This window comes from Octopus sinensis, linkage group LG11 (genome assembly GCF_006345805.1).
Source record: "Octopus sinensis linkage group LG11, ASM634580v1, whole genome shotgun sequence".
NCBI classification, from domain to species: Eukaryota; Metazoa; Mollusca; class Cephalopoda; order Octopoda; family Octopodidae; genus Octopus; species Octopus sinensis.
Genome location: NC_043007.1, coordinates 45,366,048 through 45,385,225, shown reverse-complemented (window position 1 = coordinate 45,385,225; position 19,178 = coordinate 45,366,048). Strand labels below are relative to the sequence as shown.

The 19,178-nt window shown below is 37.4% G+C and overlaps 2 protein-coding genes across 8 annotated transcripts in view; both read left to right on the top strand.

The window, feature by feature from the left end:
- Window positions 1-19,178, top strand: part of LOC115217118 (gonadotropin-releasing hormone II receptor-like) — a 583,545-nt gene that overhangs the window by 220,166 nt on the left and 344,201 nt on the right. The gene's annotated exons all lie outside the window — the stretch shown is intronic.
- On the top strand, window positions 12,356-12,742 carry LOC115217612. Its single transcript, XM_029787363.1, has one exon. The coding sequence runs from the start codon at window positions 12,356-12,358 to the stop codon at window positions 12,740-12,742; it is 387 nt and encodes a 128-aa protein (XP_029643223.1).

Genomic DNA, 19,178 nt, shown 5'->3' with positions numbered 1-19,178 from the left:
TTTCTGATTTCTGTAAATTTGAGCTATATATATATATAATTCAAAACACAAATTGGTTGAGATTCACTACAACTATTTCGGACGTGATTTCTTTTTATTGGTGAACAGACCAATTACATCAACTGCATCGTTTTCTTGAACTCAATAAACATATGAACTCAAAATTTAGCATATAAGATTTAGTTCATAACGAATATAAATTTTAACTCCTTCATCTTCATGACTATCAAAGAATGAATATACAGATCGTAGTCAGATATTATATAGGAGAAAGGTTTATATTCACTCTTTGATTGTCACCCTGATGAGGAAGTCAAAAAATATATTCTTTATGTGCCAAATCTCAAATGTTAAATTTTGGATTTAAACTTTTATTCACCTTAAGAAAAGGTTTTATTTTTATGATGTATTTGATTTGTGGTTTATCTATAAAAAGTGTGTTTGAAACAGTTGTTGGGACCTTCATCATATTTATTTTACATGATACCTGGAACCTTTCCTACTTTAGATGTGGAACTGACAGTGGACCGTGATACTGCATAACAGCGTGCGCCTGTTTGTGATTTTACATATATATGCATATTTACATCGATGCTTATCAAGATTTGTTTATGTGAATGTGTATGTAAGCGAATCCGTATATACATTGATATACGAGTGAGTAACTATATGCACTGTTGATACACGGGTATATTATATTCGATCCTAACAGGAGGCTGCCCTTTTTATTAAAAGTCCTGATTCAGTGGGATATATATATATATATATATATATATAATATATATATATATATCTGAAATATATATATATATTTTTGAAACTTGGTGGGAGGGAGCCAGGCGATTAGATCGACACCAGAATTTCACTGATACTTAATTTATTGATCCCGAAGGATGAGAGGTAAAGTCGACCTCGGCGGAATTTAAACTTAGAACAGAAAGACAGACGAACTACCGCTAAGCATTCCGCCCGCCGTGCTGACGATTCTGCCAGCTCGCCGCCTTATAATCAAATGAATAATAACAAACGATGGACAATTACCCATCGTTTGTTATTATTCAGTTTTGATTATAACACACCAGGGGGACTTACGACATGTAGGACACCCTTGAGTATACCAAGAACGTATTGTTCAAAGTAACGAGACATTTGGACCAGCCCCTTGATCGCTAATCACTCATAGGGTTGGTTTCCTGTGTGTGAACACAACCGAAATATCCTATTTGATATTTCAACTCTTACGAAACATAGGCCTTAACCATAGAGATTATCCAACTCTACCTGGTGCATAGCTTTTCAGGTACCATATTCTATCTGAATCATCATCTTATTTTATATATATACATACATACATACATACATACATACATACATACATATATATATATATATATATATATATATATATATATATATATATATATATATATATATATAAATGAAGAAATGCATAAACCAAACGATATAATTAATACTGAATGCAAAAACGAACAGAAGACAAACAGAAGGTCCTTAATTCTTCATCAGTTATCGAGTTATCGAACAATTGGATGAGTGGATGTGGGTGCGAGTGAGCGTATGTGTGTGTGTGCGTGTCTGTGTGTATGTGTGTGTACAGGGCATTCGAGCAAAATTCTTTGAGGAACAGCTTGACGTATTAGAGAACAGTCAACGGCATCAGAGAGCATAAAGAGGGAATGGTCTATTAACACAGTAAATGGTTTAGGGCATGACATAGATAGATGCAACAAAGACTAAGAAGCCGCGGCCAGAAGGAAAGGAGACAGCAGGCGTTCTGACTGCCTCCATACACCAGAATTCACCCCCACATTTCTGAACAGGGACGAATTCGGATGACTAGGGGAAGCTGCTAAATACTGTGGCCAAACCCTGGTTGGAGAGGTTTCTACCAGCCCCAATTCCTGGTCTCTTAATTCCCGCAATTATAAAATCTCATGGGTTATATGAAGGATGTTGTTGAGAAATACAACCACTGCTCTGCTCGCAGCATCAAGTCCGAGATGGTAGCCACTTTGAAGGAGGTATTTGAAAATCAACGCCAGGGACGTAGTGGAGGACGCATGATAAGTTTCCGGATCTGCCTTCACGCCATTGTGCAAGTTCATGGTGGTTACTTTGAGTAAACCGTTGTCCCAGCAATAATCTAATTTATATTCTTTCACTAGTTAAAGTACTTTTATTTGTGGATTGCATATTGTGTTTTCAATTGCGTTTATGAAAACTGTGACATTTAGCCCGATATCCATCTCTCTATATATGCTGAGACCCCCTTCGGTAACGACACAGACCATGGGATTGCACCTAGAAAGTTACCCTCCAGGTACAAGTCCGGGCAAGGTTGTTTATGGAAGACCAGCAGTCGCCCATGCATACCGGCCTCCTCTCTCCACGCCACCAGTGTTATCCAAGGGAAAGGCAACAGCAGATACAGCTTGGCACCTGTGATGTTGCAACTCATTTCTACAGATGAGTGAACTGGATCAATGTGAAATAAAGTGTCTTGCTCAAGAACACAACACGCAGCCCGGTCCAGGATTCGAGCTCACAACCTCACGATCGTAAGCTCGACGCTCAAACCACTGAGCCATGTGCCTCCACTATCTCTCTCTATATATACATGTTTATAAATCTGTAATATTTTGTGTTTGGAATACCAATTAACAGTTATGTGAGAATATTATGAATACACTTGATCTGATAAATTATATATATAAACATATATGTACACGCACACGCGCACACACACATACACACACAGGTGCGTGTGTACTTTAGATTAATCAATTTAGTCACATATATGTGCGTGTATATATATCAACTTTGACCTTTTGTTTGCATGGTACGTGTATATCAGTGTGTGCTTGTGTGTGCGCTTTTGTGTATGAAGATCTGTGTTTGTGAGTGTGCGTATATGTGTGCGAGTGTGTGTGTGTATGAGTGCGTGTGCTTATGAATGTATGTTTATGAGTGTGTCTGTGTTTGTGTGCGTATATATGATTGTTTGTGTGCCCGTACTTACGTACATGCGCGTGTGTAATTGAAATGAATATCGCAGCTGCCTTGCTCTTCGCAGAAACTGCAGGAGCGTCTCCAGAGGCATTATATATTCGCAGAAACTGCAGGAGCGTCTCAGAGGCATTATATCAAAAAGCGATTTAACATTAGACCGAAGAAGTAATCAATATTCTTTGGACAAGTACATGAGTGGCTGTGTGGTAAGAACTTTGCTTCCCATCCACATTGTTCCGGGTTCAGTCTCACTGCGTGGCACCTTCGGCTGGTGTCTTCTATAGCCTCGGGCCGACCAAAGCTTTGTGAGTGGATTTTGTAGACGGAAAGTCAAAGAAGCCCGACGTATACATATGTATATATTTATGTGTGTGTGCTTGTTCCCCCACCATCAATTGACATACGATGCTGGTGTGTTTACGTCTCCGTAACTTAGCGGTTCGGCAGAAAGAAAATAAATCCTGAGGTTGATTTGTTCGACTAAAGGTGGTGCTCCAGCATGGCCGCAAACATATGACTGAAACAAGTAAAAGAATAAAATAAAGTACAGTATTCACTCGCCCTATCGCGATCTACTTATCGCGCACTCAATAGATCGTGGATTTTTCTGGCTAATATATCTAAAGCTATATCGCGAGATTTTGCGGCCGATAGATATTTATATTGTACCTGGGAGGGTAACTTTCTTGATGCAATCCCATGGTCTGTGTCGTGACCGAAGGAGGTCTCAGACTTGTATATAGACATCTATATATATATATATATATATATGTGTGTGTGTGTGTGTGTGTATTTCTATATATGTGCGTATATATATACATATACATATATATAGGTGTATATATATGTATATATGTGTGTGTGTGTGTGTGTGAGTGTGTGTGTGTGTGTGTGTTGTGTGTGTGTGTGTGTGTGTGTGTGTGTGTGTGTGTGTGTGTGTGTGTGTGTGTGTGTGATTCTGTGTTTATACCTCCACCATCACTTGACAACCGATGTTACTGTGTTTACGTCTCCGTAAGTTAGCCGTATGGCAAAGCGAGCCGATAGAATAAGTAGTAAATGTTCAAAGACTAAATCCTGGGGCCCATTTCTTCCACTAAATGTGGTGTTGCAGCATGACCAGAGTCACATTCCTGAAACTAGCAAAACATTAAAGAGCTATGCCATTTTAATCCCTAGCAACTCCGGGTATCTCTGCTAGTATTTCTATATAATTATAAGACTTTCTATGTGTTAGCATATGTCTTATAACAAATTTATGCATTTTTCTAATTACACACACGCGCGCGATCACGCAGGCATATATCAACTGTACATGCATATATTATGAGTGACATAGATTGCTCGGCGTTCCATCGTCTTCACGTTGTGACTCGATATCGAGTTAGCTTTCCATTCTTTCGAGATCGCTAAAATATGTACCATTTGAACACTGAGGTCGATGTAATCGACTAAGCATTCTCCCACAAGTTCAAACCTTGAACTTATAGTAGAACGGATTAGGAGAGATATAGCCTAGGTGGCAGATCTATTACGTTTGTTCTCCATAATCGAATATTAATTTAAAATCATTACCTGTGAATGATTTTTCATAAATTTTTCTCGGCATTTTATTTTATCCCCATTTGAAAGGATGAAATCAAAGATGATGTTAATAATGGGATTTGAAATCAGAAGTTTACCTAAATGTGATGAGGTTCATTTGACAACCTTTTATTGTTTGATATGATATGAATCCCATCTCCCATCGGTTGATAGGCTAAAAGATTTGAAGATTTTTGACCTTCTTCTAGTGCGTATAGGGCAAAGGGGTAAGATTAAACACATCCCTTTCAATGTGATCCATATTAAGTGGAATGTAGTTTTAAAAATTAATATTGTTATTGAAACATTTACGGTTGTATCGCAAGTTAGATATATAGAATGGGGTAATGTTCGTTCAGAAACTACATATACATTTAAATAGAATGGTATTTTTCACAATTTCATTGTATTGATAATGCAACTAGACCATCGCTGATTATATTATAGAAACCTGAACCTCTACAGTTATAGGCAATGATGTTAATGATTTAGTTAGGTGCTATTTGCAAACACACAATAAAACTAGATGAAAATAGTAATGGATGAATCGCAGATTTTATATCATAGCGTGCAGTTTCACTTATGTTTTAGTGCTTGTTTTGTTCCTAGAGCTAAGTATATATATTAAATCTGTTAAAATATCCTTATCCAGAACAAACCTGTTTACAAGAATGTAATCTTCCGAAGATGAATTCGCAAATGGCACGTGTACAAGTAAGCAAACATTTTAACGTGCGATTGAGTCGTAAATATGGCAACTAATTTTGAGCGAATAAATATACTTTGAGATGGAAAACAAAATAGAAGTGAGAAAATGTGGTCTAAGTGAACACATCTATATATATGTATATATAAATGTACATATATATATACATATATATATATGTGTGTGTGTGTGTGTGTATATATGTATATATATATATATATATATATATACACAAACACTCACTGAAAAGACATGTAACCATACAGACACAGAGACTCGCACAGAAAAACCATACTCAGATACACACATCAGGATTTAACTACGTATCAACATGTGTATACATGTATGTAAGTTTATATACATTGGTATGGACATTCTGAATAAGCCATCGTCATGAAAACGTTGGAAAAGAAGGGAGCGTTGTTATAATAAATATTCCATTTTACACGTCACAATTGAGTCCATTTTCAGTAAATGTTTGTTATTTCTATATATTTTGTTTGGAAACACTTTTCTTTAGTAAATACACATATATTGGGAGGTGAGTGAAGGTGTTATTGAGCGAAAGTCTATTTCACACGCACACACACACACACACACACACCACACACCACACACACACACACACACACACACAACACACACACACACACACACACATATATATATATATATATATATATATATTATATATATATATATATATATATATATATATATACATATATATATATAAAACTTAGATAAAACTTAGATATGTTTCGACCAGAGATTGGTCCAGGCCATGTCTAACTTAATAGCACCACCTGATAGGATTATTCGAATCCTGTTTAAGTCAAGTTTTGTTCAAGTAGTGAGTTCTTGTTGGGTGAGTTGTATCCAGTTTTGTTCAAGTAGTGAGTTCTTGTTGGGTGAGTTGTATCCAATTATGGGTGGCTTGTCTGGTATTCTTTGAAGGAATCTATCCAGACTCTGTTTGAAGTTGATGGGATCCTTTTCCTCTTTGATCTCCCTCGGGACAATGTTAAATAGGGCAGGGCCTGTTGAGGAAAAGAAATTATGTTGCAGTGTACATGTATGTTGTGATCTTGAATTTGGCAGGGGACGTATAGCCCGTGGTCCAAGTCTCGGATGAACCTTGAAGCTAATGTTTAGGTCGTTTGGGCAAAGTTGGCGGTATATTTTCCACATCGTACAAATGATGTACCGCTCACGGCGACGCTGGAGGGAGTAAAGTTTCAAGGCTTTAAGGCGATCCCAATAGTCGAGAGCAGCCATGCCTTCAATTTGTTTAGTGAGAGCCCTCTGGGGTGACTCAATTCTGGAGATGTTTTGTCTTGTGTGAGGAGACCACAGTGGGCAGCAGTATTCAAGGTGTGGCCGTACAAAGGATGAAAAAAGTGGTATGATGACACCTTGTTCTCTGGACCGGAAAGTTCTTAAGATCCAGGAACTCATCCTACGAGCTGTATCGACCTTCTTGTTGATGTGTGCGCTCCAACTGAGATCGTCATCAACAATTACACCCAGGTCTCTGATATTGTTAGAGGCTGTGAGCGGTTCCCCTGAAGGAAGAGAGTATGGTTGCTTTAGTGAGGAATTTCTTCCAAAATGCATCAGCTCAAATTTTCCCTCATTCAGTTGCATTTTGTTTCTGTCTGCCCATTGACTCACAGCATATAGGTCAGACTGGAGTTGAGTTCGGTCTGCTTCTTCATTGACGATTTGCTGGAGCTTAGTGTCATCAGCGAATATTTTCACTTTGCAGTGATGTACGACACTGGAAAGGTCGTTTACATAAATTATGAAGAGTAGCGGACCCAAAACAGTTCCCTGGGGAACACCGCTGGTGACTTTTGCTGGGTTTGAGTGGACTCCATCAACTACAACATGTTGTGTTCTATTCGCTAGGAAATACTGAATCCAGTGTAGAACTTTTCCACGGATTCCAACATTTGCCAATTTTGAGAGTAGGATGTTATGGTCTACCCTGTCGAACGCTTTACTGAAGTCAAGGTATATGACGTCAGAGTTCGAACCTGTTCCCAAGGCTTTGAGTACATCTTCAATGTGGTGTAAGAGCTGTGTTAGACAGTCCCTGCCACAGCGAAAGCCATGTTGATTTGAATTTAGGAGTTTGTGGGTCTCCAGGAAGTCAGCTATCCTTGATCTTAACACTCTTTCAAACACTTTAATGATGTGGGAGGTGAGTGAGATTGGGCGATAGTTGACTGCGAGGGATCTGTTTCCCTGTTTGAAAACCGGGATGACCGACTGGGATAGAAACTTTTTCGGTATATAACCTGCGTCTAACGAGTTTCTCCAGAGGTTGATCAGAGGGACTGCAAGTTGATATCTACATTCCTTCAGGAGACTGGCGGGAAATCTATCAGGGCCTACAGCGGAGTAATGTTTGACCTCATTTATTGCTGCTACGATGTCGGTGGCAGTGAAGGTTATGTCTGCGATTTTGTGTTGGGAGTCAGCTTCGTTCGTTTCCCTCACAACAATATCAGTGGGAACACTGAAGACAGAGCAATATTGTTTCTGCAGTATTTCTGCCATTTCTTTAGCATCGTGTTGGGGAATGCCGTTTTCATCAATCAATGGCCCAATAGGTGAGACAGTGGTTCTATGCTTATTTGCATAAGAATAGAACACTTTTGGGTTCTGTTTGATGTTTTTGATTACCCATTGTTCCTCCACAGCTCTTTGATTTTCAATGGAGGTTTTCATGTTAGTCTGCAGATGAAGTTTTTCCAGCTCTAGTCTTTTCATTATTGTTGAATGTGGATGTTGCGTGTGGGAATATTTTAATTGGTTGATGTTTTTGTTGAGTCTTTTGATGCGCCTGATGAGTGTTTTTTTCTTTTTAGGGAGCCGGTTTCTGTTTGTGTTAGTAGATTTCTTGGGAGCGTGTTTAGAGCATGTGTCGGTGACAATGGTTTCAAAGTGCTGCCACGCGGTCTCAATATGAGGGGAATTGAGAGTAAAAGACCAGTCGATGGAAGACAGATCCTTTCTGATTGTTCCCCAGTCCGCTTTGTGGAAATTTATGTTGTCAAATGGGTGCCATGGAGTGGGATTGGCTGGTTTGGTTTTTATACGTCGGGAATTAAGATTGCAGAGTACCATGTCGTGGTCTGAGAGGAGAGTTTTTTCGACTGAAATGCTGTGAACGTAGCTAGAGTGATTGGTCAGTACCAGATCCAAGATCGTTTTATTCTGTCTCGTTGGTTCAAGCACTAGCTGAGTCAGGAAATACTCATCCATCAGATTAAAGAGCAGTTCTGCTGCTGCCCTATCTGATGGTCTTTTACTCTCAATTCCCCTCATATTGAGACCGCGTGGCAGCACTTTGAAACCATTGTCACCGACACATGCTCTAAACACGCTCCCAAGAATCTACTAACACAAACAGAAACCGGCTCCCTAAAAAGAAAAAAACACTCATCAGGCGCATCAAAAGACTCAACAAAAAAATCAACCAATTAAAATATTCCCACACGCAACATCCACATTCAACAATAATGAAAAGACTAGAGCTGGAAAAACTTCATCTGCAGACTAACATGAAAACCTCCATTGAAAATCAAAGAGCTGTGGAGGAACAATGGGTAATCAAAAACATCAAACAGAACCCAAAAGTGTTCTATTCTTATGCAAATAAGCATAGAACCACTGTCTCACCTATTGGGCCATTGATTGATGAAAACGGCATTCCCCAACACGATGCTAAAGAAATGGCAGAAATACTGCAGAAACAATATTGCTCTGTCTTCAGTGTTCCCACTGATATTGTTGTGAGGGAAACGAACGAAGCTGACTCCCAACACAAAATCGCAGACATAACCTTCACTGCCACCGACATCGTAGCAGCAATAAATGAGGTCAAACATTACTCCGCTGTAGGCCCTGATAGATTTCCCGCCAGTCTCCTGAAGGAATGTAGATATCAACTTGCAGTCCCTCTGATCAACCTCTGGAGAAACTCGTTAGACGCAGGTTATATACCGAAAAAGTTTCTATCCCAGTCGGTCATCCCGGTTTTCAAACAGGGAAACAGATCCCTCGCAGTCAACTATCGCCCAATCTCACTCACCTCCCACATCATTAAAGTGTTTGAAAGAGTGTTAAGATCAAGGATAGCTGACTTCCTGGAGACCCACAAACTCCTAAATTCAAATCAACATGGCTTTCGCTGTGGCAGGGACTGTCTAACACAGCTCTTACACCACATTGAAGATGTACTCAAAGCCTTGGGAACAGGTTCGAACTCTGACGTCATATACCTTGACTTCAGTAAAGCGTTCGACAGGGTAGACCATAACATCCTACTCTCAAAATTGGCAAATGTTGGAATCCGTGGAAAAGTTCTACACTGGATTCAGTATATATACACACAGACAGACAAACCGACATACAGATAGATAGATTTACATGTGCACATTTATACAGTATATGTATATGTGTATGTATACATACAAACATACACACATACGCATACACACATACATACATACATACATACATACATAAAATCACTATATTTGCATCGTTAGTGTATATAACGCAACAAGTTCTCCGAGCAAGATTCATCATTAAATATAAATATTAAGACATTTTCCTAGTTTTGAACCCATAACCAATTTCGAAAAGTATTTGATCAGGCTAAATTTTCAAAATTTACCATTAATTAAGTGTTAGTTTGCTTTACAATATTAAATAAACACTGTAAAACTTTGGATTTTCTAATTATGAATTTATATTTATAAATTTACCGGAATAATAAAGTAGATAAACTCGTATCAAAATTAATTAATCATTTGTGTTAATTCTTTACAGAGTATTGTTTCTGTTACATAGTGGTTTAGTCTGAGCGACGAATTTAGTATATATACTATAAGAACAAGAGAAGCAGTGTTATATTGTTTTTGTTTTTTGGTTTATCTTGTTTTCTTGTTTTGTTTTGTTTTCAGACTAGATTTTTAATTCTTATACGTACACAATGATTGACACAAAAACAAGCACCTTACAGTCACATGACCAAATAAATCTGCCACCTCATTATTAGTAAGATTCCACACACAAAGGCTTCTGTCTAATTAATTTCCTTCATTTGGCTGTGGTCGAGTCAACCCTTTGATAGTAGATACTGGCTCCGAGTGTCGTGCTGTGGTATTGAACCTGTGTCCATGTTGTTGCGAATTTATCTTTTTATTCATTCCAAAAATAACTGCCACCCGGACGGACAAAAAAAAAACTGTTGCATATTTTGACTTTAAAATCATATTGAGACAAACATATTTAAAACCTAAAGTGTCTCACATGCTGACGAAAGGAAGAGAATTGTTATTCACAATAGTTTCAATATTGCCAGCCATACATTTACTTTGTGATGAATACGCCATCACTCTCTTGTAGTTGTTGTTGTTGTTGTTGTTGTTGTTGCTGCTGCTGCTGCTGCTGCTGCTGCTGTTGTTGTTGTTGCTGATACTGATGATGACGATGATGGTAATGATAAGAGATAGAGGAGGATGTTCTTTATCCCCTTGTAGGGGAGATCGCTGATCAAACGCCCCTGCATGACGACCATGTCTTTTGTAAGACGGTAGAATGAGATTTGACAGAAATATGGTTTTATTTCTAGCGGAAAATGTAACGCTTTTGAAGTCTAGGCCACGTATTTTTATACATGAGCACTGCGGACATTGTAATCCTACACAACAATCAGCAGTATAACTGAAGAATTCCAAGGTGCTTTGCCAGCCTATGATATCATATGAACATCTTCCGTCAGGAAAAGCGTATCTGCGACTTTATAAAAAGTGCAGATAGAAGTTGATAATTTAGTCCTGAATGAATTCTCGGGAATAAAATGAGAGGGACATGGATAGTACACTTTTATTATTAGTTTTCTTGATCAGAACTATCCTAGGTCCACTGTACAAAGGCAACGGTCATATGTTAGCATTTTATCTTTGCTAACTTTTGTGACGTCAGAGATGGAAAATATATCAGCCCAGCACTTTTATATAAACAGGTGGCTTGGTGAGGATGTCTTTATTGCATTACTTGGAAGTCTTTCGTATCATTTTGTACTGGCCTTTCAAGTTTTATTTATCGCTGGGATTTAACATGAGCAATTGTTAAACTTTTACATGAATTATAATGAACGCGAAATTCTGTCTGTCCGTTTGTCCGGGACCACTGTATCGCAGTCTACATTTGCTCCACATAGACATATACTTTTTTGGAATGATGATGATCACGGGATTTTCCCTTCATTTGGTTCTTGAATATTCAGCACGGGGATCAGGCCTGGGTGAGAATTTGTTACATGCTAACTGTGGAACTCAAAACATTTACAATTTTTGTCATTTAAAGGGAATTTAAAGTAGTATTTAAAGTAGTAATTTTTTTTATATTTTCAATTCTGTTAATTTAAATCTCGATCTAACTAAAATTTAGAGCGAGAGGATTTGTATCCGTGAGATTTCGAAGTTCCACGGTGTATGTGAACTAAAATGCTCGGAAGGAAATTTTGAAGAACTCGAACTTTCGGCCCAAATCGGACTTCCGTGCAAATTGGGCTTTCGGTCAGATTGGACTTTCGGCCTGATCGGACTTCCGGCTGGATCGAACTTTTCCGCGAAGTCAATTTATTTAGAGATTTGTATGCTGGAAGATTTGCAGTTCAGCTAATGGATCTGGGAAATGGAAACATTCAGCAAGAGTGTAATGGAGATATCACTTCTCCAAATTTATCTGGCGTTTTGGCCAAAACTGTAGAAGAGTTATTTAAGAAGGTTTACCCAAACATTGCACATAATTTTGAAGATCATGATTCGTTTTGTGAAAGAGCCATACTTGTTAATTAGAAACTTATGCAATCAATCAATACGGAGGACAAAAATTATTTCTCAATTGATATTGTTGTGGACCCCAATGAAGCTGTGAATTATACTACTGATTTTTTTAACTCTCTTGATCCTCCTGAAATGTTTTTTATCAAACTGATATTGAAGACCAATTATGCATTTGAGAAATCTGGATCCTCCAAAGCTGTGCAATGGAACAAGAATGATTGTCAGACAAATGCATCCAAACCTTTTGGAAACAACAGTCCTCACTGAACAAGGAAAAGTAGAAACTGTGTTTAATCCAAGAATTCCACTGATTCTAGACATGCTCCATACATTCAAGAGACTTCAATTTCCAGTAAAAGTTAGTTTTGCAATGTCAATTAATAAGAGTCAAGGACAATCACTGAAGATTGTTGGACTTCACCTCATGCAACGGTGCTTTTCTCACGATCAGCTCTATATTGGTTGTTCCAGAGTTGGAAATGGCAACAATCTCTTCATACTGACACCAAAGGGTAGCAGCAAGAATGTTGTTTATCCTGCTGGTTTAAACTGATCTCCAAATGTCAAGTGATAAAACAATTCTCCAAATGTCACAGTGATAAAATATTATTCAAATTTAATGCTCTGTGATATAAATCTGAGATGATAGAGTACCAATAAATGCTTTATCATTATTGCCCACTTTGGTTTTAGGCCGCAGACCCAATTAGCCCTCCGCAGGAACTAACTTAAAAGTCCGCATGGTGTGCGGCTTTTAAGCTAGTAGTTGTATAACGCTATATGCAATATATATATAAGTGATTTACGCAAAACATAGATATGGAGGATGCGGAAAGGGCATGCACCGTGAAGCATGCTATGTGTCTATAATAAACCGAGATGGCGATAGAATTTCAATATCCACTCGAAAACATGTTTCTATGCTTTAGTTCTAATGTTCTCTATGAATGCATTAACGTTACAAAATCTCATTTCCTAAGATGCTATTTTGTATTGCATACCGTTGAGATTGAATTCTCTAACATTACGTAGAGATAACCTGTATGTTGTCAATAGTAAATGTTAAAAAATTTAAATGAATGAATGTATGACCGAATAGGTTAATGGATGGAATGGAGGAATATAGGAATAGCATAGATTTAGAATATACTGGTTAATTTATAGGAACGTTGAGATGATGTTGGGACAGATCGGAAATTGCGGTATTGCCAGTTTGATTTGTGTCCGTTCATATGAGATCACTAAGTATATTTCAAGTCTTCGAAATATCCTGTGAGATCACTTATCAACAAGAATTAGTAGCCTGTCATTTCTAGTTTCATAACAGGAACGTTAATAGCATTTCGTTTCTCTTAACAGCATCATTAACATAGTGGCTGTCACAACATATATGAAGATAACCGTTCTTTTTTAAATTGCTAGGTCAGTGCTGGTGGGGAAAGGATCAGCGCCCACGGTCATTCTCAAGGTCTCTCAGACTGATGAATGAGAGAATATAATTGTCAGGCCGGAGACTTGTGCAAATGTTTGCAGCAGAAAGTTCACCGCTAAACACCAAAAGATCAGATGGCACTATTAAACCGAACGAACAATTAAGTCTACTAAGCAAAACCAAGTAATATCCCTCAAATGGAACTTCCACACAATTTCCGTCTATCATTTAATCTTCCTCAAGACTTTGTTCCAGCCATCACTTTAAAAATAAATAAGAAACAACATGTGCATGGAGTTCTTCCACGAAATTGATCCGGAAACAATGTAGTTGCAAAGTGTGCCTCTTAACCACCCACCCACGCAGCTATTAGACTACCGGATTGTCTCCCTGACATGGAAAAAATTTCCATGGCTTTAAATAAAGTCGATTAACAGGAACTTTGTCCATTTCAAATGATACGGAAAATCGGGGCAAACTGAGAGAATACCACTAGGCGGCGAGCTGGCAGAAACGTTAGCACGCCGGGCGAAATGCTTAGCAGTATTTCCTCTGCCGTTACGTTCTGAGTTCAAATTCCGCCGAGGTCGACTTTGCCTTTCATCCTTTCGGGGACGATAAATTAAGTACCAGTTACACACTGGGGTCGATGTAATCGACTTAATCCGTTTGTCTGTCCTTGTTTGTCCCCTCTGTGTTTAGCCCCTTGTGGGTAGTAAAGAAATAGGTATTGTTTAATGAACAAATTATATTGATTACTTCAAGGGGATACAGGTTAACATACTTTAAGGGAACAGACATGCCTAACATCATTCATCGCATCTACGACAACAGCGATCTAAAAGAGTTGAGCATATCGTAACTGCGATCGAAACCATTCGGCGAACTCCGCTTTACTAACACTTGATTGGCTTCTTTTTTGCACAACTCCTTTCCATGGCGATGAGCGGTGTTAAGCTTTTTTATCGATAGGATACCTGATAACCAGCTGACGTAATCAGTGATGTGTAATATGAATTGAGAAGACACACAACTGTCTCCAGCTTAGTACAGCTCTCTGCAAATAGGTAAGAATCAGTGATATATATCGCTTATTTAATCAGCGGCAACATTGAATACGATGCTGTAATGTACAATCAGTCCTAATGCAAGAAATTACATATGAATTATTTATATAAATTCCCCCGTTTGTAAGTGGATATTAGCAAGTAGTTATGATGTAAGAGAAATGCTTCCGGTTGAAAATCGAGAGGGCGTCTTGCTACGGAAGTAATTATATCTGTCTACTAAGAATGAATGCAGCTAACAGTTGTAGCATTTCACACTAAAAGTGATACTCGATATATTTTTTTTTATAACAAACATAATATACTTATTAATCACATTTCTGTTTCTGTAATTGAACTAGGTAGCAAACTGTGAATCTCTATTCGCCACTTACGTAGCAGTAATGAAAGATATTAATAACCAGATTTCTGTAATGGTACAATAATGGTTGCAAGAATGTGTGCTAGAGGAGGTCAGTTCCTGGTTGCTATGGCTGAATAACTACATTATTCATTGCGGAAAGTTTATTGGTCCGATGTTAAATATAATGGTGGAATGCTTAAAATTGCTTTATGATTAAGGCGGCAAATTGGCAGAATCGTTAGAGTTGAAGAGAATAGCTGCGGTGTTCGTTCTAGTTATTTGCACCCTGAGTTCAAATGTTACAGTGCTCAGATTTTGCCTTTTCTCTTGTTTTCGGGGTCAATGAAGAAAATAACATTCTAAAGGGATGAAAAGTCAGAATTTATCGTTGTTTTTACTTAGTATGTAGACTATTTAGAAAAGGAATGAATCAGCAAAGAAACAATTGAACCATTTAAATTACTTAAAATTTCTTATACTCCCCTATGGAATAGACAGAAAATGGAAAGTGTATGTAGCAGGCGGTTTTTGTCTATGCCTTTAAATTGCTCATACTGTTCGTCTATAAAAGCAGTGAGTTGGGAGGATCGTTTGAAAGCAGAGAAATATGCTTAGCAGCATTTCGTCCATCTATACGTTCTGAGTTCAAATTCCGCCGAAGTGACTTTGCCTTTCATCCTTTCGGAGTCGATAAAAGAAGTACTAGTTGAACCCTGGTGTTGATGTAATGGACTTTCCCCTTTGCCCAAGTTTTCTGTCCTTGTGCGAAATTTTGAAACCACTATAGGTCTTCCCTGATGTAAACGCTTCAGTTGCAACACATGATCAGAGTTAGAGTCGCTTGCTGGATAGTCATGATGAACTGAGAAATATATTCAAAGTAAATATTTGATATGGAAGAAAGCAAATTATAGAGTGGGATGAAAAGACAAGGGAGGCGGAGATAGTCAAAGAACGCATGAGGCGAAAGGAAGAGGAGGCAGCTCGCAAACATGGAGAGAATGGGTGAGATAGAGGAAGCCTTAAGCAAGGTACACTAATTGAACATATTTCCCAACTCACGAATGGCATATCATCATTATTTTCAGAATCCGTATTCTATCAACCCCAAATAGAAAGCCGTTTTAAGGTTTCGGTATTCTTTGAGTGAATAAAAGATGGAAGAATAAACAAAAAAAAAAATTCCAAGATGAAGTAGATATGACGAGAGATTAGATAACGACGGTGATAAAGAAAAAATATAATATCGCAGTTCCTGCTCTCATCGCCACTGCTCCAGAGGCTGTAAGTTATAATGTAGAAAATTATTATATTGCTACCGGTACAAACATGCAAGTTTGTGTTTATGTATATGAATGTCTATAAAAATACATACACAGACTTTGATGTAGATACAAACATTATATATATATATTTGTTTTCCACCTGCCTTCGTCTTTTGTTTATTTTCATAAAGCTTCCCGTTATATATATATATATATATATATATAAACAAAGAGGTTTGTATGATTGTGTATAGAATAATATATTACTCAAAGGAATTCCAACACTGTTTTTCACGTTTTATTTATAATCTTATAATATTAAAATAAGATATAAAATAATATAGTAAAACGAAATGAAATGAAGTGTTAATTGTTTATTCTTATTGAACAAATGAAATATTAAATGTCCAATCTTATTGAACTAGTATACTTCTTGCATTTATGCAACGTTCAGGTTCATATGGTGGCGGTGACAGTTGTGTTCATTGGTTTCAACTGTAGTTGACTGGTTAAATCTTGTCCTTTATATACATTTCTGTGGATAGAAGTAGTAGTTGCTTGGCTATTTTTAGAAATGATGCCATACCATTTTTCAGTGTTTATTTTTAGAAATGATGACTGCAGTAGATTTTAAATATTATTTTTTAGATATGGGGATGAGAATTTTTAAAATTAAATAAAGATTATTTTTCATCATAGTTTATCAAGCTTGGGTTTGAATATATTAATAAAGTCCTTTTCTTTCAGTTTTCTCTCGATTTCATTCGGATTGTATAGTTTATGAAATGGAAATATAAATATGTTCCGGTCACATGTTGCTAGGTAGATACTCAGCGGTATTTGGGAGGCATCTGGATTTTTAATTTGTTGTCAGTGCACACGTGAGCGTTCTGATAGTACATTGCCAGTCTGGCCAACATACAGTTCTTCACAGTTCGGACATTTGATGCAGTAGATTAAATTTCTGCTTTTGCAGTTCATATCTGCGCCTGTGAATATTTTCCCCATTCGTGATCACATATGGGCCGGTATGAATTAATTGGCATGTACTACCGCATCGGCTACCATTGCATTTTGTCACAATGAATGGTTGGTCTTTGTTGCTAAGGTCAAACCTTGCCTTTGTTAACTTTTTCAAACTTTTAGGCTGTCTTTTACTGAGAGTTATAGTTTGGTCTAATAATATCTCTTAATTCCTTACTTTGAACAATGATTTGTAGGTTTGCTTTAGGGATATTGAAGCTGTTCTGGTGGTATGGATTGTGCGTCACTATAAATGGTATGATTTGCTCTTGTTTTTCGCTTCTGTGTGTTGTTCTCAGTTGTTGCGTAGGTATTTTCATAGCCCGCTGAATACCATTTTCTATAAGTAGTAACAGGTATTTTGTTTGAGCAGAAATTCTTTCAGTTCCATCAAGTGCTGATTCCTCATCTTCAAATCTTCTACAATGATACAGATTCTTCTGACTAAGCAATAATGGGATGTTACGGTATGAATGCGGTGGATTGCACGATTTAAAATTCAGGTATTGATGTGTATTTGTGTGTTTCTAATATATATCTGTGGTAATGATGGTGTTCTTTTTAATTATCATTATATCTAGGAACGGTAATTTGGTACTGCTCATCTCCTTTCTAAATTGAATGGATAGGTGTAGGTTGTTCAGGAGGATATTGAATTCTTCCGCAGTGTTTTGAGATTTTGTCCAGATTATGAAGCAATCGTCAAAGTATCTCTTCCACGCCTTTTTAATATACTTCCTAAATTTAGTGCTGTATCTCTCCTCTATATCCTGATAGAGTTTTGTTCTAAGTATCCCATCACCGAGTTCGCGTAAACGGGAGCAAACCTCGTTCCCATGGCCGTCCTTTGGACTGGATGTAGTTCTTTCCATTGAAGAAGAAAGTGTTGTTTTCGAGAATAAGTCTGACTGAGTCTAATATACATACCATTGTAAATCTCTTGGAAATTTATTTTCTATGTTTATCTAGCCAGCATTTAAACGCCTTTATTCCTAAATCATGTGGGATATTGGTGTAAAGGCTTAATACATCAAAGCTCAGTAGTATTGAGTTTGTTTCAGTCGTTTTGGTAAGATGGGACGGGAAATCGATGCCATCCCGAATGAAGCTAGGTACGTAGGTACATAGTGGTTTCAAAATAATGTCGATGAAATTGCTTAGCCGATGGGTAGGGAATGCTGGGCCAGCTATAATTGGTCTAGGTTTTAAGTCTTTTGGATATAGAAATTTTATGTATTCACTTGCTTGTTCTTTTACTGCCTGTTAAATATCTTCTGACTTATGTATTTTTGTAAAAGCTGCTGGGTTTTGGCTCGAAACTGGTGATGTATTCCCTTTCATTGTCAGTGAGTGAGTTGCAGTGTTGTGAAACCAGGGAGTTGATCTTCTTCATGATGTGGTAGTCTATATTAGAGGGTATCTCACAACAAAATGTTGTATCCTTCAGTTGGTGATCAACCAAATCCTTGTAGCATTCCACATTCATAATAACAATTGCACCACCTTTATCTTCTTGTTTATTATTGTTTCATCGCTTTGTATGCGTTTAAGTGCAGATATCTCTGATTTGTTAATGTTAAGCCTAACCGTAGTATTGTGTTTTAGGGGAAAGTTTGATAGGATATCAATATATTGGTCAAGGTAGATATTTCTGCCTTTTGGTGGGGTGACATTTGATTTATTCCTTACTAGGGATTCTTCGGTCTTATTATTAAAATCATCATCATCATCATTATTATTATTATTATTATTATTATTATTATTATTATTATTATTATTATTATTATTTTATTATTATTATTGAATCAAGGACAAAAGGAAAGACCACGCTACGTAGCTTTTGAACTCAAGCATCCCCT